Genomic DNA, 22,703 nt, shown 5'->3' on the forward strand with positions numbered 1-22,703 from the left:
AAAATATTGTCCCTTTTTTTTCGAATGGAAGCAGCTCAAATAAGAATCGTTTCTATAAAAAAAATTGTGAGCGGAGTCTTCCAGTAATGACCAGAGATGTGTAACACATAACCTCGGTACCGAGCAAATTCACTTACAATACGAAACTCAGAACAATAATTTAGAGCAGAATTCTTTTAAATCACGTCGAGCGCGATAAAAATATAAGCATATTGTATTTTCAATTATTTTTTTTGACGATAATCACACGTAATTTCCGCATACGTCGCTATAATTCGTTGCCGGAGCAGCTATATAATGAAATTACTCCAATGAAAGTGAAAAAAGACTTGTAAAAAGAACTAAACTTCGGTTTCGGACCTGATTTTCGACAAGGAATTTTATTAAAAAACGGCTCATCTTGTTAAAATTCATCAAACCGTTATTACTATAGTTTCCTTTTGTATTTGTGAACTTTGGTTCGCGCCATCCGCCACAGATGGCAGCACCGTGGTTACACATTTACGTCCCACGTGACTTCCGTTCTATTCACGATATTACTCTCACCAAATGCCGTAGGCCTATACCGAGAGCTAAGATGTTACACATCAAAAATCATTTTAAAAGGTCTATGCAACTTAATTTTCGTACCAGGCACATGTTTTCATGACCAGCTATGACTATAGACCGGAAAAATTCGCGGATTCATTTCGTGATATACTAACATTCAAACAATTATACCTTTGTGCTGCTTCTTCCATTGGTTCACTTTAAATCTGGAGGACTGTGGGCCAATTAGAGACGCTCAACCATGGAAGTATCGAATCACAGGCCGCCCAGTCGAGACGACTCACAAATAATCATCCAATGAACAGGTGACATTTGCCTGAATGTACAGAGGATTTTGGAGGCTATCCTAGAGGTAATTGAACCCGCGAATTCTTCCTGTCTCTAGCTATGACTGTGACTGTGTAGACTGGTCCCAAAACTCAAGATGATATGGAAACACTTATCTGCTATATCGGTTATTTCCTTTCTAATTTTAAGCTGGGCACGCCGAGTTGGTTACTTATTTTTCTGGTCATTATTATTTATTTAGGGATTTTCCTGAAAATGTATTGCAATAACTATCCTGCATTTTGATGTTGGTTCACAAACATTCTCACTACAAAATTTACTTAAAGTTATTCTTGAGCTGTAAAAATTAATTTAAATGACCATAATTATTATATCTAATATATCTTATGTGACTTTTTAATGCTGCAAGATGTTATTTATCATCTTCTGAGAATATTTTAACTGAAACATAAAATGTAAGAATGATGACAAGAAAATGAAATAACTAAACGTGGCGTGTAATTCGATGTAATAACCACATTATATGTTATAACATAACGTATAATTCACCACGGGAAATAATTACAGTTTGTTCAGATAGTAGCAAGTATGATTTAAGATTTTTTGTGGGTATATACCATTGCTCGTTACACAGCATGTCAGAAGAAACCTCAATAACAGACAAAAGAAGATGAATATACAAAACAGATGAATGTAGAAACAAATAGAAAGCAAGCCAATATCAGCCCAGGACAAAAAAATTGAAGAACAGTCTGCGCCTGAGGAGGGAAACATCTCAGATCCCGAAACGTCGCAATTTTTTGTCTTAAGAAGCATACTTTGTTCGTCTGTGTTGTCATCGTTGTGTTGTCAGAATATTTGTTTAATTTCATCATTGTATTCGCATGTGCGTCGCTGCACTGTCGTCATGCCATCCATATCATCTGTTCTGAATCATCGCCGGGATCCTCTGCTTGTCGCTGTTTTGTCCAAAGTTGTTGTTTTATTTCAATTCACTGTTCTTGTCGCAAATGTCTCATCGTTGACCGCTACACTGTGTCCGTCAGCACTGTAATTTTTTTTATTTTTTTTTTTACTGACTGCTTCCTGGAATTTTCTGAGCTAAGTTCATTAATTAATTTCTTTGTGATCGGCTGATTTTGGCTTGCTTTCCATGTGTTTGCACATACGTCCTGTTTTGTATGTTCATCTCATCTATGACATACGACGTACCGAGCAATGGCGAATGTCCATAAAAAAAACATCTGAAATCAATTTTCAAAGGGGTCGTTACCACAACGCTGAAATACCATAACGCCGAATGTCAAAATTGACCACAACGTCGACAGCTATAAAACTGCTGTGTACCACAACGCCGAAATAACAACTGAATGAATTTGTGTGTGTTTCTTAAATGTACCTTAACGCCGAAATATCACAATCAAACCTAACATTACCTAACCTAACCTAACCTAGTGTAATATAACCTAACCTAACTTAACCTAGCCTATCCTAGCCTAACCTAGCCTAGCCTAGCCTAGCCTAGCCTAGCCTAGCCTAGCCTAGCCTAACCTAACCTAACCTTTTTGGCAGTCCCGAAATGACATTTTTCGGCGTTGTGGTATTTCGGCGTTGTGGTGCGTCCCCCAAAGAAAGTAGCAAGCTAGATGGATTCCCCGAGCATGGTGCAGGGTTGGAGCTTGGAGAACAAAGAGACGACACGTGGCGATGGAAGGTGTTTATTGCGGTGACGGCTGGGGGGCCGGCTCGGGGGCGGATACGGGGTCGGGGGCGGGCTCGGGGGCGGATACGGGGTCGGGGGCGGCGCGCGGGGGCCCCGGGGGCGGCGGGCGCGCGCGCCGCGGCGGCAGCGTGGCGGCGGTGAGGTAGCCCGTGTGGCCGGGACTGGACGCCGGCGGCACGGCGCTCAGGAAGCGAGTCGTCTGCGGCCTGGAGTCGGCAGCCGGCGCCTGCGAACAAGCGCTCACTCTGTTCTCACCCGTGCGAGCTCTTGGAGGCGAGCACATCATTACAACACGAACAAGAGTCCACCAGCTGTAACGGAGAACACCAGCCACGGAGATAGAAGTTAGAAGAAAAGAATGTTCCAGGACACATTCGAAATGATAAGAAGCTACCACCTCAGTTTAAAAGAGGAATCAGAAGAAAAAGCAGTTAAAATATGCTTACGAACCCCGTCTATGAATAAGAACACATGCAAGTTTCTTGACGGTTCTTCCTGCTAGCTGTCCCGGCTAGTGCCGGAGCTATGTCGCCGCTCACCACGTCCTCCCTTCAACGGGGTGACGTGATCTAAGCAACCAGAGCACCCAAATTCCAGTACGATCCTCTCCATGTGACCTGGGCCGCCCAAGAAAACCTCAACGGGAAGTACCAGCATCAGCAAGGGTCGCTCCACACTGCTAACTACATTGTCCAAGCACTTGCAGGCTTGTATGGTCTGTCAGCCCGTGAGATGGCACGGCAGTTGCCACCGTCCGGGACACAGGAGACGGCTCGGGAGCCCCTCGGATATTCCTCCGGCTTCGGTGCCCCAGAGCTTAAAGTGTTCTTTCACGCCCGATTGCCTGAATTTCCACAGCAAAAGCCGCACCCAGACTAGCCATTCCCATCACGCCATATGTTCTTCACGATGAGCCACGGCCTTTGGGACCCAACGGCCTGAGTACACGACAGTGCTGATCCCCATGCCAAGGTGTTGACCGCAGGGAGGTCTTTCCCACCTTACCAGATACCTCTTTGCAACATCTCAAGATGTCGAGGGACGAGGACTCCCCCGAAGAGATCATTTTGGCGAACACCCTTGGTACCACGAGGAGGTAGTGAGTTGCCTTGGTGCGGAGGAGGCTATGTACTGTTTCCCGTGTTCCTGCTGGATTTTGCCTGGCAACAATTACGAAGCCTCAAGCGGCAGGCACCTTCCCCCACAGGAGTCGGGATCACTCCCGATAAAATGGGAGTACGTCATCCAGTGTAAACCAGTATGTACCGCGTGCCCAAAATGATGCTCGACATGTAGTTTCCCGCCCGAGGCAGGGTCTGCATGGATGGAATGGATCTGACACTCATGTAGTAGCCGGCTGCCCTACCCGAGGGACAGGCCTATCGTTCCGGCCAGCCTGAAGAACGCTAGAGGTGAGTTACGATGGGAATGGAGAAACGACGGAATGAACTGTTGGGGGTATCGGGAGCAACGCCCGCCACGTTTACCACTTGCGAAAAATTCCAAGTACCCCACCGGGAATCGAACCCGGAGAGGCGAGTGTTCTGACCAGTCAGCCACCGTGCTTTGCATATGTCTAAATAATAATTAATTTTTTTTTTGTTGTGATTTCATGAAAAGATTTTGTCGACCTTCGCTGGCTTGTAGCGAGCTGTGCCGATGACGCAGGCAGGCCTCTGACGCCATTCTTCAGGCGTGTCTGCGTGTCTGCGTGCTTGCACACGACGACGAGTCCCGGCCAGTCGGCGCTGCGACGTGCGTCGAGAGCGCAGCGCGGACGTCAGACGATGCGCTCATCGCAGATTCGAGAGCATTTCTAGGTATAGGCCATGAATAGTTCGCGAAATAAACTGATCGCTAGGGGCAGGCACTTTTCGCGAAACAATCTGAACGCGTATTAGACTGCAACAAGGTATACTCGCACCAGTGGTTTCTTCCTTGTTTTTGGCGGCCGTCTGCGAGAGAGTTACTGCATTATTTGACCGAGCCACTCAGGACGCGTTTGCTTTCGCACCGAATTACTGTGATTGGTGCAGTAACAATCGACATGCAGCTGGAAGAAACTCGACCAATCATGAAACACAGACGATGCTACAGTGTTTTAACTTTCAGCAAGTCTCGAAATCTTTTCGAGAAATGTGCATGGCCCTACTGATCGCTCATTAGACTGAAATAAGGCATGGTCGTGCTAACGATTGTTTTCTTGTAGTAGGCGGCCGTCTGCAGGAGAAGCCATTGCCCTGTTTTCCCGGGCCATTCAGGACACATTTGCTTCCGCATTGAGTGACTTGTGATTGATGTGCTGACAGCTGACGTGTTTCTGAAATAAACCAGACAACCACGAAACACAATGCTAAAAATTTGAACACACTGCTGGTCCGGAAATCTTTTCGCAAAACGTACACGACCCTATATATAGGTATATGATAGGTCATTAGTCAAATTTATGCACGAGTTTATATGAAATGGGTGACGGTTAACAAATGTAATCAACTTAACCGTTTGCGCCAAACTGCGATCGTAGACCATATAAAGAATTGTCACATAGTTTTATAGAGTGGTACACTGTCACCATCAAAAATTTAAGAAATGGTTAAACTAAGCGATTCTCAGCGGCTGGTCGAAAAAAATAACAAAGAAAATAAAATATTTTCACAAATTACCTTACGAAACAAAAAAAAAAAATAGTTACAACTAAAATAAACCAAACACGGTTTCTTAGATTCAACCATTTTCAAAAGCCTTCAAATTTGCATTTATTTAACAAAAATTACAGTGTCAGTATGATGGCAGACATAAGAATTACAGACAAACTGGATTCAATGTTACCGTGAATGAGGCACCAACAATGGAGTAGCCGTTTACATGTCAACGAATGAAGGATCGACAATGAAATAGCCGTTGCCAAGGAGACGAATACAGCTTCATCAAAAATAAAATAAAAAATTTAAAAAAAAAATTTGTCTGTAAAGTCGGTTTACGGACGATAATTATACGTGATAAACCATTGATGAAAAATTGCATACTTTATAATTTTCAAATATTATTTACCATTTTTGCAAATTTCATTTAAATAATTTGTTTAAATACAATCACGAACAATTAGTTAAAAAGCCCGCCTTAACCTGTTTGATATTGTAGAAGATTTTTCTCGCACGGTGGTTGGCCGGTTCTTGCACGCTCGGCTCAGGCGGAACGTGACAATTAGTCAGGCTTTTTCGTGCGTGCAGCCGGCGTTCATCGATTTATAAGACGTTATCACGTCAGAAAAAAAAATTCGAAAAAAAAAATCTGTTGGGAGGTGTAACCGGACCTCGCCGAACTACAGACTGACAGACAGCCAGACAAACTGAACAACCTGGCTGAAGGAAACCCAGGTGGTCTCAGGGAAAGCTTCACCATTTCGCCGACTCGCTACGCGCGACCGAGGGGAACATGGGTAGTTCTGTTTCCGCATTTCGTTTTAAGACTATGTTTTTATATCAGCAAAGTACAAACGGGCTAATGATATTCTCGAGAGCACTCAAGAGACGCGACTGTCGCAGTAGCTCCTCTGGACGACCCTGGCCGCGCAGTTGACGGGCGCCGGCCGAGACGTGACGTGACGCCATACAGGATATCCACGAGACGCGTCCGGCCGATTCCCATGGAGATGAGGCAGGCGCAGCCGGCGGAATGCCTCCGAGACTGCCCCATGACCTAGCCCAAGGCGCCTACCCCCCCCCCCCCTCCTCCCGGCCCGTGCTGCAGTGCGCGAGCTGCAGCGGCGTCGCGTCGCGTCGCGGCGGCGGGAAGCCCGCCAAGAAGAGCGCAGACCGGCGCCGTCGCCATCGCAACTAGCCCCTTCTCCCCCTTGGACACCCGCGACCAGCCTCGCCGACTCGGCCGGCCGCACAGAACAAGGAGGGAAATAAACAAGTGCGACTCTCACAGTGGAAACTGAAACCATGCGTCGCTATCTGTTGGGCGAACCCACAACTACCAGCAAATAAACAATCGGAATACAGGTTCTCATACAAAGTTTTTTTTTAGTTAATACGTTTTTTTTTTTTGGTTGTAATCGATGCGAAAATACTTAATGCTGTTTTGTAATAAACCGTCATGTAATAAATAAAGGCGTAGGAGGTGCAAAAACTCATTGTATTACACACCACAAAATTAGTGGCCACCTAAATAGAGTGAATTTTCACTGGTTTGTTTGCCTGATAATAGCTTATACATTACTTCTCCTAATAAATTAATGTATTTATGTCAGCAACTACTATCTAGCGGACGGGCCCATAACTACTTCAAAAAACTAGGTCTCAGTCTCGGTAATCAGAGTTTCTCCCCCGTGGCCGGTGGCGGACCCGTGCAGCGCTAGAAGGTCAGGATGGTCACACTTTCAAACACAAGTAAGAGGGACACGTATCAAAGTAAATTTACAAATGGTGCTAATTTTTTTTTTTAAATCGGACGTGAAGTTTTTTTTTTATTTTGGAGAAAAGGGTTAAATATTTGTTTGACACAGTTTTTCTCAGAATCAAGGCGTTTAAGCGAAAAAGGTTTCAAACAAAGGTTGTGGAGAGTTAAAAGAAAAAAACATAATTTTTAAGTTACTAAGCAAATATTATAGAACATTTGAGCGAAACAAGTTATATTTTCTTAATTTGAAAGAATGACAAGTATGATGATAATAATCCAGGTTCGCCCCCACTGGATCCACTCCAAGGGAGTGAGTGTTGTGATCATTCAACCACCGCACCTCCACTGTAAGTGAATATGTTGAGCTTAAATAAAAGGTTTTCTCAGTTTTCATGGCGGGAACCAAGATGAAAGAAGACATTTTGAAACCAAAGGTTCTCCTGTTGCACTGTCTTCGACAGTCGTTATTTACTATTGGAAAAGGCTGACATTTTGTAAAAACAAAAACAGAAGAAAAAAAACCAAGGTGTGATGTATGAAAAACTCGTGAGACAAATGTTACATTGTAGCTAGGGACAGACAGGCATAATTCACTAAAAAAAAAATTATCATTAAAGCCATATTAGACTGCAATAATGTATGCCCGCGAATTCCTTGCATGTGATTGGCGGTCGTCTGCAAGGGAAGCCATTGCCCTACTTGAAAGAAATTAAACCAATCAAGAAACACAGTCGACGCTACTGAGTTTAAACACACAGCTGGTCTCGAAATATTTTCGCGATAAATTTTATGTCCTCAACTATAGCCTATGTGTAGAGACAGGAAAAATTCGCGTTTTTAATGACCTTCAGGATATACTCCAATATCCTCTACACACTCGTGCAAATGCCAACTGTTCACTGGCTGCTGACTTGTGAGTCGTCTCGACTGGGTGGTCTGTGATTCGACACTTCAATGAGTGAGGGTCTCTAATTGGCCCTCAGTCCTCCAGATTAACAGTGAACCAATGGCAGAAGCAGCACTAAGGTATAGGCCTAATTATTTGAATTTTAGCACAACACGAAATGAACCCGTGAATTTTTCAGGTCTCTACATATGTGCTATACAAATCAAATACCTACTACGGTATATGTAGATCTTGGTTTTAAACTAAGCATACCTCAACAGAGTGTAATTAATTTCTAATAATATGGTAGTTATTCGCGCCATTATAAAATTAACTATAGGAGAATAACTAATAACAAAAAAATCTAAGGTTCTTTATGTGAAAAGAAAAGAGCTGTAAATCTTACGAAAAAGGGATATTTCATGATCTGTATGAAATATTTTCTTCACCCCCCCCCCCCCCTCCCAAGCCAAAATAAAAACAGGACTGTCTTGCAAAAGGCAGGACGGTTTTTGACACTGCTATGCTTATAGGTGGCTGTCGGCCAGGGTGTCGCAATGCGCACAGAAGCCGCGGAGTTCCGAAATGTGTATAGCGCTTGCACCGAGCCGTCAAATCACGTCTGGCTCTCGTACCTTGCCGTGAACCCTCTTAGGACGCTGTTCCGCTGACGGCAGTAGCGGCGAGCAGTTGCCCGCTGGTTTGTAGTACTTCAGGTGGAAGTCATGTCGTGCAAACTGCCGGGCAGTCCGCCACCGTGACGTCACAACGACCGGCCGTCAACTGCCGCCGCTCGGAGACAGGCGAGGAAGGCCGGCCGTCGCGGTTTAACTGCTATGCGTAACTTCCAGTTGGTTCTACTTCTTTTTTTTTAAAATTCTGTTAGAAAAAGTAATAGTTGTACTTTGGCGTGCTGACAAAGTAAGAAGTAAGAGATGATGTTAGATTTAATATGTGATTGGCTAGTTGGACATTTTAAGACATCCAATGACCTCGAGCTAAACAATTGTAGAAAAAGTAGAGGGTAAGAACTGTATTCAAATGGAATATATATTTTAGAACATACAATAAACATCAATGCTAGAAGGAATGTGATACCTTTGATGTAAAATATATGCGTATTAGCTTGTTTTTCCGCATTAAATATGTGTTAGTAAATTGGTACAATTTTTTTCTTAGAAAAGTGCCAAAAAATTACCCGAAAAAAAATCCTATATACTGTATTTAAAGGTAAAAATCATTGGAAATTTTCAGCGTTTTTCAAACTACGTTTTTCATTACTACAGCCTGTTTTACAAACGTTCTCAGTCTTTTAAAGTCTTCAATAAATTTGTATAGCATTATTTTTCCTTGTTTTTCATAATGCTGAAAGCGAAATAAAAATGTGTGTAAATTAATTTTAAAACTGCACAATTGATCTGCAGTGTGAATCCTGCCATAGATCACACCACACGTCGCACACTGGCAGAAGATGAGTGAAATACCCTGACAGTCACTGCCAGACGTCACGGTGAGCAGTTCCTGCGAAATGGTACATTTAAACTCCATGTCAGTGCACCCCTGAAGGCAAGAAGCAGGGGAGTTGGCGTGAGCAATCTTTGCCATGTTTAGGTAATAATTTAAGTCAAAATGAGAACCAAGTTCCCTACTGAGACGAGATTTTCAATATTTCACTGCAGAGCATACTAGGAGCACTTGAATCGTCTTCTTTTCTGTGATCACATTAACATTACCCTGGGCAGAGAAAGGTCTCAGAGTGACAGCTTCAAGTTTAATGAAAGCAGATGATTATTCCGGAAAACATATAATTTCTCATAGGCTGAAATCCACTGTTCGCGTCTCGCCAACTCCACAACCAGCCGTGTTCAGAAACCCAGCAGATGAACTAGAACCACCAGGTTCTGCTCGGGAGGCCCGACTCTTGAGGACAGCCCCGGGGCCAGGCCGATGCAGTTCCGAGACCGTGTCAAGGGTCACCTCGCCGGGGAACAATGCGTCACTGCCGACCCCATTGTGCGGCCGACTTCACGCACATCAACCACCGCCGACGACAGTTCCGTCGAGCTCCGAGATGCGTCGAGGGGGCGTCTGGAGGTCCACGGGCACCGCCCCACTCGCCACCTGGCCAGACCACCCACAGACAGCGAGACCTTTGTTTGCCCCGAGCTCTACCCTGGGGTAACACTCAGGTCATGGCTAAGAGCTTTTAAAACGTTATACTCATAAAAAACGTTTTGCGCCACTCAATTCCTGTGATGCCGAAATATTTGTTTGATTTCATCGCTGGGGTCGCATGTGCGTCGCTGTGTAAGGTAGGTGGCCCATATTTCGTCCCCCAGTCGTATTTTGACCCCTACGAGCTCTCCGGAGTGTGTCCTTGTTGTAAAAATTTGTATGTTTACTTCACAACTATTCATACATAAGAATATATTTCACAGAAAGAAAACAAAAGTATATTCACGTTTAAAAAAAATGTTGCAGTCGAAAAAAATTGAATTTGTGAAAAAGTGTTCTTAATTTCGTCCCTATTATTCAAAAAAATAAATAAAATAACCCAATCTCCACGTTTTGTTTCTAGGAAAACTTAAAAATATTTATCTAAACACACTTTAACCCTTTTTTTCTTAAAAAATAATTTACTGTTTTTGTCGTAAATGTCTCGTCGTTATCAGCCCAGTGGGTTCGTCTGTGCTGTGACATTTTGTAACTCCTTACACGGAATACTCTGTGCTGTCTATGCACTAGCATTTGACATCGGCTGATTCTGGCTTGGTTTTCTGTGTGTTTGTCTGTTCTTCAGGTTTTCCCTACGACACACAGCGTAAACTAGCAATAGCGTTATGTACAGCACAATGTTTAAAACCACTCAAGTTACCTTACAATCATGACATACAAGTTTTCTAGATTTCTTCGTTTGAAACAAGTTTTTACAGTGTTATAAAATGTGCAATTTCATTCACTGTTCGAAGCAAAATGTTGGTCACATGCCACAAGCTTGCGCAGAAATCCAGGCGGAGCAAAAGATTTTGAGCTGTGTACATAAATTGTGTAATTAAATGTACATCATACATGTATACATTGCAGAACTGATTAAGAGTTGCGTTTTATGACTCAGCAATAAGGGAAAAAAAATCTGAAATAGTAGTTACGACGCCTAACCGGTTTGTGCAAGATCTTCAGGTCAGGGTACTGTGTTGATGGGGAATGTCATCCACGGGTTCAAGTCTTGGAATCGAGTTTTTTCTTCGATGAAGGAACAATAACTGCATAATCAGTGTTGAATTTAAAACCTTACGAGTCTGCAATCAGTTAACATACAAAAAGGTTAATATATTCATACAACTACCGTATGAATCGTGACTGTCCTGCATTTCGTTGTCACAAGATATCACAAATCTTTTAAATGAGAAGTTTCTCTAAAAAATATCGACGATAAAATAGATTAAAACTACCACCTACTGCAAAAAAAAAAAAAAAATACAGTTTCAACAGGCCACGTGTAATTTAAAGACTGCTAAAAATATTCAGCAGTACTGTCTTGTTACGGATAAAATTTAACAAGCTGTCAATGTCCGAATGATAATATCGACCCCGGATAAAAAAAAGTGGGGAAAACGGTTGTTTACTGTTGTTTCCACACTTCCAGATTTAAAAGACGCAAATTTGGCACGATAAAACAATTCTTTATATATATCCTATATATATACAGACTGACAGACACACATATCACTTTTGAAGAAAACTAGTAACAACCGTCTCAAACACAAATGTAAAATAAATGGTTTGAACACGAATAAAATATTTTTATACTAAGTATTACATATTATTAAAAAATTCAAATAACAGGTTATTTTAACAGGATTTGTTATCAATAAATATTGCACTTATGAAATTATAAATTTCCCAAGCATTAAAAATAATGCATGAAAACATGCCATGTCTACACGGAATAGTTCCTGTACATCCATGAGCGTTTGCGTCAACGGGAATAACGTTTGCCGCGAAACAACCGCGCGAACACCTGGGTTGCCTGTTCGAAGGGGCGACTTTTAGGATCTAAACGACGACGGAATCTCGAATACATTCGCGCAAAACGAACATGTCGCGGCGATCGAGATGGTAGATGCAACGGCGCGTGCGCCAACTGCGCATGTCCGCCGGCAAGGGGCGAAGGAACGCGGGCGAAGGTCGACCTTACCGCCGCCTGCGGACCTCGCGAGTCCCTCGACGCGGGGCTCGCGGGGGAGAAACTCTATACCGAGACTGAGACACAGTTTTATGAAGTAGTTATGAGCCCGTCCACCAGACAGTAGTTTTCATAATATATTGCTGACATAACTACATTAATTTATTAGCAGAAGTAATGTATAAAACTATTATCAGGCAAACAAACCAGTGAATATTCACTCTATTTAGGTAGCCACTAATTTTGTGGTGTGTAATACAATGAGTTTTTGCACCTCCTACACCTTTATTTATTAGCCTACATGACGGTTTATTACAAAACAGCATTAAGTATTTTCGCATCGATTAAATTAGTTTTGCGCCGCCAAAGGAGATAACTTAATATAACCAAAAAAAAGTATTAACTAAAAAAACTTTGTATGAGAACCTCTAATCCGATTTGTTATTTGCTGGTGGTTTCAGTTTCCACTGTAAGAGTCGCACTTGTTTATTGCCCTCCTTGTTCTGTGGCGCCGGCGCGGCAGGGTGGAGACGGAGGACCGCCCTGGCCCCGCTGGAGGGGAGCTGGGAGAAGCGCGCAGCCCCGCAGGAGTGGGTGGGCTCGCCCCCGGCAGGCCTCGAGCGAACCGGCAGTTAAGGGCGGGATCCCCGGGAGAGGAGTTTCGCCGGTTGGCCGAGGGCAGCGCCTCGCGACGCCTTCATTTATGGCGCGAGCGCGCGCGGAGGATTTCACTCCCCCCGCCGAATTAAGTACACGTAACTTTTATAACATCACACAACCTGCCAGCGCACACACAGGCCCGTGTGCCAAACCTATCCCACAAGACACGCACCCCCGCCGTCGATTCAAATGATTCTCCACCAGTGAGGGGTGCACCTGAGTTACTATGCACTTGGCGAGTTGTGGAAACTTCTGTTTCTGGCCTCGCCCACGCTTACTGCCCCGGATGGCAATATGATGAATCGGCGGCGGCGGAGGATGAACACTCCAGGTCGGAGCGCTGAACCCCGGGCGTAGACGAGGCGGAGGGAACGCGACGAAGGGACTTTTAATTAAACACAATTCTTTCCACATGCGCCACTGCAGTTTTGCGCTGTTCGTCAATTTAAAGGAAACTAAATGATTCAGCATTTATTGTAGCAATAAAATTACCATCAGTCAACAAAATATTGAATTTTAAAAAAATTATATGGATACCTACCTTTAATTAAAAAAGAAACTATTATACCACAAAACCCACTTGCGAACCAACTACCCTCGCAGCAAGACTCGCCAGCCCTCAGACGCGCGGCCAATCAGGGAAGCCCTCGCCTGTCATATTGGCCTATAAAGCCCCTTTTTATCGTGCCTGATAGTGGCAACAGATGCCAGTTCCCGAAACGTCGCAACTGTTCTGTCACAGGATGCCTGCTGTGTTCGTCCGTGCTTTCGTCGTCGTTTTTTTTTTTTCCATCGTTGTGTTCGTCGGTTTGCTGTGTTACCCAGGGTTGCTGTCAGTATGGATTTACTGTTCTTGTTGAAACTGTCTTGTCGTTGTTAGCCCAGTGTGTTCGTCTGTGCTGTTATATGTTCATGACTAAATTCCATCCACGGAATTTCCTGCGATGTCTGATATTAAAAATTTGACATCGGCCGATTTACACTTCTGCTCTGAGGGTTTTATGTTTTCATTCTTATTTTTATCTTGCATTTTTCACACCAGAGTTATCACTTTTTATTATTACTTTTAATTAATTAATGTTCCTATTGCTTTATTTCAATAGCTGTATTGCATTTATTATTTGGTCACAAATATTCTTACCAGATATTTAACTATGAGTTATTTTCCTAGCTGTAAAAGGTCACAAAAATGATCATGATTATACAGACTTGCGTGCCTTTTTAAAGCTATTAGATTATATCTAGTAAATATCTGTTGAGATAATTTGATTTTAAACTTGAAATTCAAGAGGGCTAGCTAGCTGTCTTCATAAACGCATAGAAGAGGTACCCAGAAAGAGAAAAAAATAAATAACCATTTGGGTGTGTGAGACCATGACAATATGTACACCAGCGTTAATTTTCACAAACAGCAGATCCAAGGATGTAGCGTACGCGTAATGTCGAAATTTGCAACAAAACGCGACCTGCAATCCTTTCATAGGGAAATACCCGCTAAGTGTTCTTTGTATAACGTAGTCGTGATAGCGGGATAGTTGTGACGAGGCAGTTATAGTTGTATAGGGACGGACACGAAACATTGCCTCACAAGTGATGAGTCAAAAGCCAGTCGTTGCCAGAGGCGGAGTTGAGAGAAGAAAAGGCCTGACCGCGCAGGACACGTGTGTACAGACATTTACTCTGGCAGCATCAGGCCGCCATTAGATGGAAACAATAGGGTAATTACGCGCTCTTGTTTTGAATGGCCAGCCCTCGTAATGACGAGGTCAGCCGCGGGTCGCCGAAGCAAATGGAAAGGCGGTCGGTGGAGTCGAGACCGAAAAAACGATTGCTTTTAAAGGCTGTTAAAGTCTGCATATCCGGGTTGGAACGGCGCACTGGGGTGAAAAATTATATGGACCATTCTTCAGCGCCAAACAAGCAGGCGCTGTTTCCAGCCGACAGTGTAACAAAGTGGACGTATATATTCCTGCGCTGCAGCACTGTGTTGCACACTGCTCCAGAACAACTCAAAACTCGAGTCCTCATACCAGCTGTTGCAGCACACTTCCCACTGCACGACAAGGTCACAAACAACATTTCGGTTAACGCACTGCAGGGGACTTAGCAATAAGTAAAGACTGGAAAAATTCGCGGGTTCAATGACCTCCAGGATAGACTCCACTATCCTCTACACACTCGGGCAAATGCCAACTGTTCATTGGCTGTTGACTTGTGAGTCGTCTCGACTGGGTGGTCTGTGATTCGACTCTTCTATCAGTGAGGGTCTCTAATTGGCCCTCAGTCCTCCAGATTAACAGTGAACCAGTGGTAGAAGCAGCGCTAAGGTATAATTATTTGAACTGTAGCATTTCACGAAATGAATCCGCGAATTTTTCAGGTCTCTAGCAATAAGTTATATCTAACTAAATATTGTGGATTACATCTTCAGTTTCAAGTAGGCTGGCTTTCAATGACTGATTTTATGTCTCAAGAAGATGAAAATAGTATTAGGCTTCTCAATATATGAATAATTTTTTTTTAATAATACTGTGCCTAATTTTATTTTTAAAAAAATTGTTTAACAACTTATTTGGTAAAAAAACTCTTCTAATTTCTTACATTATACTTTAAAAAATAAATGCGTGGAACGTTTAATTGGTGAACGTGACACTTATTTTATGATTGTGGCACAGGTATTTGATGTGAGGAATAATTGTATAGAATTAAGTACTGCATTTTTTTTATTCAAAACACGGAGTTAATATTTTATAAACTACACATTTAAACTAAACTAAAATTATTTATATTAGCAATCGTTAATTAAAAACTAAATCTGCATGCAGTCGTATTGCTTCCGTCAATACTAGGTAAGTTGGACACAATTTTAGGTTGTGTACTTTATTTTTATCCTATGTTAAGATGTCGCAAATAAAATTGCATTTTTAGTACACTACTGTGTTCAGGGTAACTAAATAAACAACTAGCTGTTCGTTTGATTCTTCATGTTCTTGACAAAATATATTAATATTTAAATTATGTCTACGAGAGAAAAAAATTGATAGCTATATGAAAATAATATTTTTTTTGGGTCATTTCATGATTTTCCTAGTTTTGTCACGAGCATTACGGATGGCTGAATACTTATGTTTAGAATAATTTGCTGTTTTCACTTCGGCTGAATTTAAAACAATTTTAGTATTGGCCCGCTTCTAGGATTGGCCTTCTATGTTTATGGAGTTCTGCGCCAATGAGGTCCTCTCAACAAAAGAAGTATCAGATCCCGGATGTGCATGAAAACTGAGCAATAAAAGACGTCGCTAAAATGAGCGAACAATGAGAAGGTCGCGTTGATTCGAATACGTAGGGGACTTTGAAATCCATCTTAAGAGGTCGTTGAACCCACGAATTTTTCCAGTGCCTCCTTAACTTACGACACGTCAAATCAGAACAGGCTTATTCACACGCATTGTGATAATTCAGCCTCAAAATTACATTGCCATGCGTACTTTTAATACAATAATAAATTAATTTTATTTGCCTAAATTCCTGTTTTCAGAGCAACGTCATGTATTTTCGTGAGTATATTTTCAGACCAGCAGTGTGTTAACACTTTGTAGCATTGTCTGTGTTTCGCGGTTGGCCATTGGGTTTCTTTCATGCTCAAGTCTACTGTCAGCGCACCAATCACAGCCATCCTGTGCGGGAGCAAACGCGTCCTGAATGGCCCGGCCAAATAGGACAATGGCTTCTTTTGCAGGCGACCGCCAATCACAAGGGAACAGTGGCGTAGCCAGGATTTGTGTATGGGGGGGTGCTAAGAAGCATGCCCCCCCCCCCCCCCCGGGATTAAAGCGGGGGGTCGGGGGTCCTCCCCCGGGAAAATTTGGATTTTAAGGTGTAAAATAGTGCTATTTTAGTAGTTTTCGGTACTTAAATTTAAATATTGTAATGGTAAAATTTTTATTAATTTTAATATGAAATTTGTTTGAATGATGAATAAGAAATTAATTAAAGATTTGGTGTTAAGGGGGGAGGGGGGGTTGAACCCCTAACCCCCCCCCCCCTGGCTACGCCACCGCAAGGGAACAATCGCTGGCGCAGGCAAAACTTACTGCAGGCTAATGAGTAGGTGCAGGCATTTTTCGCGAATAGATCTGAACGCCTATTAGACTGCAACACAGTGTACCCGTACCAGTGGTTTCTGCCTCGTGATTGGCGGCCGTCTGCGAGAGAAGTCATTGCCTTATTCGACCGGGCCAATCAGGACTTGTTTGATTCCGCGCTGGACTCATTGCGATTGGTGTTGTAAAAATCTACATTGGCCTGAAATAAAAATCACCCAATTAAGAAACACAGACGATGCTACAGTGTTTTGAAATTCCAGCTAATCTCGGAATCTTTTCGCGAAATACCTATGCACGCCCCTGGCGATAGCCCCTCCCGAAAAGTCATCCTGAAGCCGCCATTGGTGGTTTGGGAAGGAAGGCGGGTCGCGGCCCGACCACCAGTACTATGACATGGACGGCTTGGCGATTCACAGCCACGCGTCTGCAAATAGCGACGGCCTGAGGGCGGCCAGACGCCCCAGGGCCACGCAGTCTCGCACCGGGGTCGTTGACCCCGCGCGAAGACAACACAAGGCTCGCGGCTACCTTTCCGAGAAACACTTCCATATTACGCATGCGTTCAGCGACGACAACAACAACAAAAAAACTGCGGGTTTTTTTTTTTTTTTGCGTTCCGTGCCTAGCTTGCGGTAAACCCTAACCCCCGTCATTTTTTTGAATGTATTTCCTTCCATCCACACCACGTCCAGATTTTTAATATCAATTCTTCTTCTCTTTTTGCTCGGTAAGGCGCAAGGCTATTTCAACCGAATATCGAAATAAACGAATTTTTTCTATACAGGTCGCCACTTACATTTCGGTAATCATTTTTTTTTACCAAAGAGCCGTAATTAAATATGTTAGCAAAATTATCGCGTTATAGCTGCCCAATACTCACTGTTTGTCCTGAAGTTTTAGGAAAATAAAGCCACGCCTGGCTTTTCTGTAGGCTTTTTACAGATGGGAGTGCGACGTTTATCTTTAAAGCGTTTGTCCTAAAATCCTTTATCTTAAAAATTAGGACATGCGACTTTAGGACAAACGACGTGTACTGTTATCAACACCTGTCTTCTGGTAGTGTTACATTTTAATTAATTTCTTGAAGGAACCTACAAATAATAATAAAAAACTCAACAAAAATCTTAACTACTATAATCAATATTATTCATTCACATTTATTGTATAACCATGTATACTGGCAAAAAATTTACAATACTATCAATAATAATCAAATAAAAATAAATTAATATTACAATTATATAAATAGCTAGTTTAGAAAAAAACGTACTAGTGCGTTAACCGGTGTATACCTATATATAATACTAGCAATCGAATTTTCCAAGAATCATAGAAAAATTCCTACAAGATACAATGAACAAATACAAATACATATAAGCTATTGGAGTCGGTGTGTGGAGCAGGAGCCCACCATATTGGATTATGACATCACGGCGGTCATCTTGAATGATGACGTCACGTACGCCATCTTGGATTCTAGAACTTCGGGCCTTTTGGATTTCGTTTTTTCTAGCCATTTTTAATTACGCAAGCTCGAAATAATCATGTCACTTCCACCATATTGAAAATCCGTAATTATAATACGAAAAAAACATGAAATATTTAAAATTTATGAAAAAAAAACTCACTTACGTCATGGAGCTTGGAGCCCGGGTTAAAAATCCACTGATGGCAAAAAATGACGACGGTGTTGTACATCCTTTTAAAAGTAAATAAACCTTAACGTTTTGTCTTAAACGATGTCAATAAGACGGTTAAAATAGAACACAAACCAGGGAACATAAGGACGAAATTGGCCACGACCGGCCCAGCGCTTGCCTTTGGAAACCAGGGAAGACTTGAGTCTCGCTGTCCGGACCTGGGACTCGAACCCAGGGACCCTCAGAAAGCGAGTCCAGTGTCTCACCACTTGTCCACCTCGCTGGGCTCATAGAGTACATAAAGCACTAGTACGGAGTGGATACCCAATGCTGTTGAATCTTCGCATTTTATACTTTGCGGTCACTATACAAAAATCACAAACTTGATAAACATAAAAAACTGTTTTATTTTAAATAAGGTATCCAGTCTGTATGGAAAAAAAAAACAACTAGGGGATTCCGAACATTTTTTTTTTATGGCTTAGCAAGATTTTATTTTGCTTAAAAAACGATGGAAAAGTTTTGTCTTCTTTCCTTGTGGTATAACACTAAGCACAGACTAACTTGACGCATATTTCACAAAACTCCCGACCACTGAATGTGATTCGCAGCAGCAAGAACGTCGACCACTATCACCACGCACACGGATTTTTTGTCTTCTTCTTCAGCAAGTGCAACTCGCGATTAAAATTTTAATATATAATTATATATTTCATTTTTATGAAATAATAACAATTAAGAGAGTAGCACAAAGATAAAGAAAAAAAGATGCGTGTGCTAATGTATGTACGTCAAACGTTATAGCCTACTTAGTTTTATATTTTGTACATTAAACTATTTTGAAATTAAAATTTACAAAAATTCATCAAAACTGATAACATACCTTAAAAATATATACATATATTTCACCGTACATATGACTTTATCAGTGTAAAGAGAATTTATTTCAGAAAATCAAACCACTCATGGATGGGGGATGAAATATTATTTTTTATATATCATATGTAGATATTCGTCTTATTTTGACTATTAAGTGAGCAACTTGTCATCGAAAGTACAAGAATTCTTATTAAAGGGATGGAAAAGTGGGATAGGGTGATAGATATTATGTAGAAAACTATCATAATTAGTCTTTTTTTAACTAAATGTAGACAATTTTTTTTTCAAGTGTATAAAATTTCAAAAGTACCAAAACTCTCTGGTGGTTTCCCTAAATCTCTTGTACGCTAATTTACCTAGTTTTTTTTAATTAGTTGTAAACATTTTTGCACAATTTCACCCAGAAGAGGCACCGAAATGCAGCCATAAGGGCTGGGAAAGAGGGAAATTTCACGCAGACAGTGATCGTCCTTTTTTTTTCTCTCAATCAGACGTGGGCGGATTTATTCCTCAAGTCAGCTGATAAATATTTCACCAATAAGTACCTTGATTCCGCACTAGGGAGTGGTGAGAGGGTAGAAGGAGAAGGGATGGAGGAGGAGGAGAGAGCAAGCGGCGGCTCGAGTCTCGCTAACCACGGGAGGTTCGCCAGGGTTGCCAGATGTCTGCAGAGGAGATGGGCAGGCTGGCCGGATGCCGACGGCGAATGGCAACGCGATGCATGCAGGAACACGAGTCGGCCGCCTGCAGACGGAGTTCCGAGAACCTGGCACTTCCCCCCCCCCCCCAATAAAAAAACCCTACCCCTCAGCCCACCTCTTAGATACATCCGTCGGCGAAATGCGACAGCACTTTCTGTATTGTAATCCCCCCCCCCCCTTTCTCATGAGCCCAGCAAACTCTCAACTTCCCCTTTACGCACATCACTAAAGGTTGTGTCTTGTAGCTTGTCTCGAATTTGACAGTTATCAATAGAAGGGCGCCCATTTCCCAACTGTCACTTGTAAAGCATCACGTGATTTTTGTTAACGAACAACGTCAGCCATATAAAGTTACTTACGAACACTCTTGACGTCTAGACAGAACAAAAGCGACAAAAGGATGCGTACACAATTGGTGATACTTTTGAGAAGTGTCAAATTTGAAACCAGTTACTTGAGACAGAGGCATCTTCTCTGTGAGATCTTTACAACCCGGGCTCCAATCATCACTCCCTCCTCTAACCAAGGGAAATATATGTTAATTGGGGGGAAAAAAAAGTCTGCAATAAGTCTGCAAAATATGTAATTATAAAAAGTAAGGCATTTGTATATTATAATAATATAGAACTGAAAAGACTATTGTATTTAAATTTAATGTAGGCTTACTGTTGGATGAAATTTAAGGAGAAATTAGTTCACTCCCAAAAAAGGTAATTCACCGCCCAGGAAAAATAACTGGCAGAAACACTGATCGCCGCACCTTTCCAGGCAAAGGCGGTCGCAAAAATAAACAAATAAGTAAAAAACGATCATGCAAAAAAATTTCCTGGCTCTCTTAACCCTTGTAACTTTTACGAATTCACGAAAATGTATATTCCTCAAAAACATTTGCCTTAATTTTGTTGTAATTTATTATTAAAATCTACGAAATCCAATCTAATCCTCCAATTTTTAATGAAGAGGACATACATCCTATAGATATTCTGAGATTTTTCGTGATTTTCAGAATATAATACTACACTCAACCTCTCGGAATTAATACATACACTGAGAAAAGAAATCGGTTTCTCATAACTAGAGACCGGAAAAATTCGCGGGGTCATGACCTCCAGGATAGACTCCAATATCCTCTACACACTCGGGCAAATGCCAACTGTTCAATGGCTGCTGACTTGTGAGTCGTCTCGACTGGGTGGTCTGTGATTCGACACTTCTATGAGTGAGGGTCTCTAATTGACCTTCAGTCCTCCAGATTAACAGTGAACCAATGCCAGAAGCAGTACTAAGGTATAATTATTTGAATTTTAGCATAACACGAGACGAACCCGCGAATTTTTCAGGTCTCCACTCATAACTCATGGACGGACACAAAAGAAAAAAAGTTTGTGATGTAAATTTCCAGGGACCGGGAATGGATTATAGTGGGTGGAATCAACGGAAGCGGCCCAGTAATCGCGAAGTCTCGTCGACGTGGGGGTCACTGTCGGGGGAAGTCCACTCGCGAAGACCCCCGCCTCGGTGGCAGTGGCGTAGCCAGGATTTGTGTATGGGGGGTGTTAAGAAGCATGCGCCCCCCCCCCCCCCCGTATTAAAGCGGGAGGTGGGGGGGGTCCTCCCCCGAGAAAATTTGGATTTTAAGGTGTAAAATAGTGCTATTTTAGCAGTTTTCGGTACTTAAATTTAAATATTGTAATGGTAAAAATTTTATTAATTTAAAATGAAATTTGTTTGAGTTATGAATAAGAAATTAATTAAAGATTTGGTGCTAAGGGGGGGGGGGTTTAACCCCCAAACCCTCCCCCCCCGGCTACGCCCCTGCTCGGTGGAGGGGCTGGGACCACGGAGGCCGCGTGTAGGCGCGCCTGCGTCCACCCGACAGCCGGGAGGCTCCGTCACGTCTGCGGGCACAGTTTACGAGCCATGGCACCGGGCGACGGCGGCCCGGATTTGCATTCGGCTACCGAGGCGTCCGCACGCACCTTCCATCCCAGCCGGCGCGAACACCTCTCGGTATTCCTGCAGTCGAACTGCTTGCCACCGTTTGTTGCCTAACAACAGCTATGATACATTAAAAAATTACATATAGATTTGGAAGCTGTACCTAAATCTTTTCGACAGGAGTGGCTGTTGGGAGGTAAAAATAAGATTCCGAAATCCATACACACAACCGCCTCATCCACACAAACACCGACAACCTGAGAACCTCAAGAGATGGTGGACGGCACAGCGCCACTTTCGAACCAAGTGGTTCCGAGTTCGACGCTCTGGGAAGCCACGCGACGTGTGAAGTCTTTGGTTTTAAGAGTTGATATTATTATTTTAATTTTAGGTTTATCACAGTTCAACTTGAAGACTTTTTATTAGTTGAAATATAATTATATATACACATACATACATATATATACATATACACACATTCACACACAGACATACACACATACACCACTTTTTTTTTGTTGCATGATTGGCTGCCAACGCTACATTTTTCATGTTTTTAGGTTAAAAGGAAATTTTACTTGTTATTTCATGATATGGTTATTTTCATTTTAATATATATTATTTTTCTGTCAAAATCCTCACAAATTTGAAAATTTTGAAAGACAAAAAAAAAAGTTTTTTTTTTGGAAGAAATTTGAAAAATATCTTGAAGAAGCCAGTAGCACTGCAATCAAATATTAAAA

The 22,703-nt window shown here is 42.3% G+C and overlaps 1 protein-coding gene across 1 annotated transcript in view; it reads right to left on the bottom strand.

The window, feature by feature from the left end:
• Positions 1 to 1,328: 1,328 nt before the first annotated feature.
• Positions 1,329 to 22,703, bottom strand: part of LOC134542323 (tRNA (adenine(58)-N(1))-methyltransferase catalytic subunit TRMT61A) — a 186,009-nt gene continuing 164,634 nt past the window's right edge. The window contains exon 5 of the mRNA XM_063386473.1: positions 1,329 to 2,786. Coding sequence (XP_063242543.1) covers positions 2,556 to 2,786 — 231 coding nt within the window. The 3' untranslated portion in view covers positions 1,329 to 2,555. The remainder of the gene's footprint in view (positions 2,787 to 22,703) is intronic.

Source organism: Bacillus rossius (assembly GCF_032445375.1).
Source record: "Bacillus rossius redtenbacheri isolate Brsri chromosome 4 unlocalized genomic scaffold, Brsri_v3 Brsri_v3_scf4_2, whole genome shotgun sequence".
NCBI classification, from domain to species: Eukaryota; Metazoa; Arthropoda; class Insecta; order Phasmatodea; family Bacillidae; genus Bacillus; species Bacillus rossius.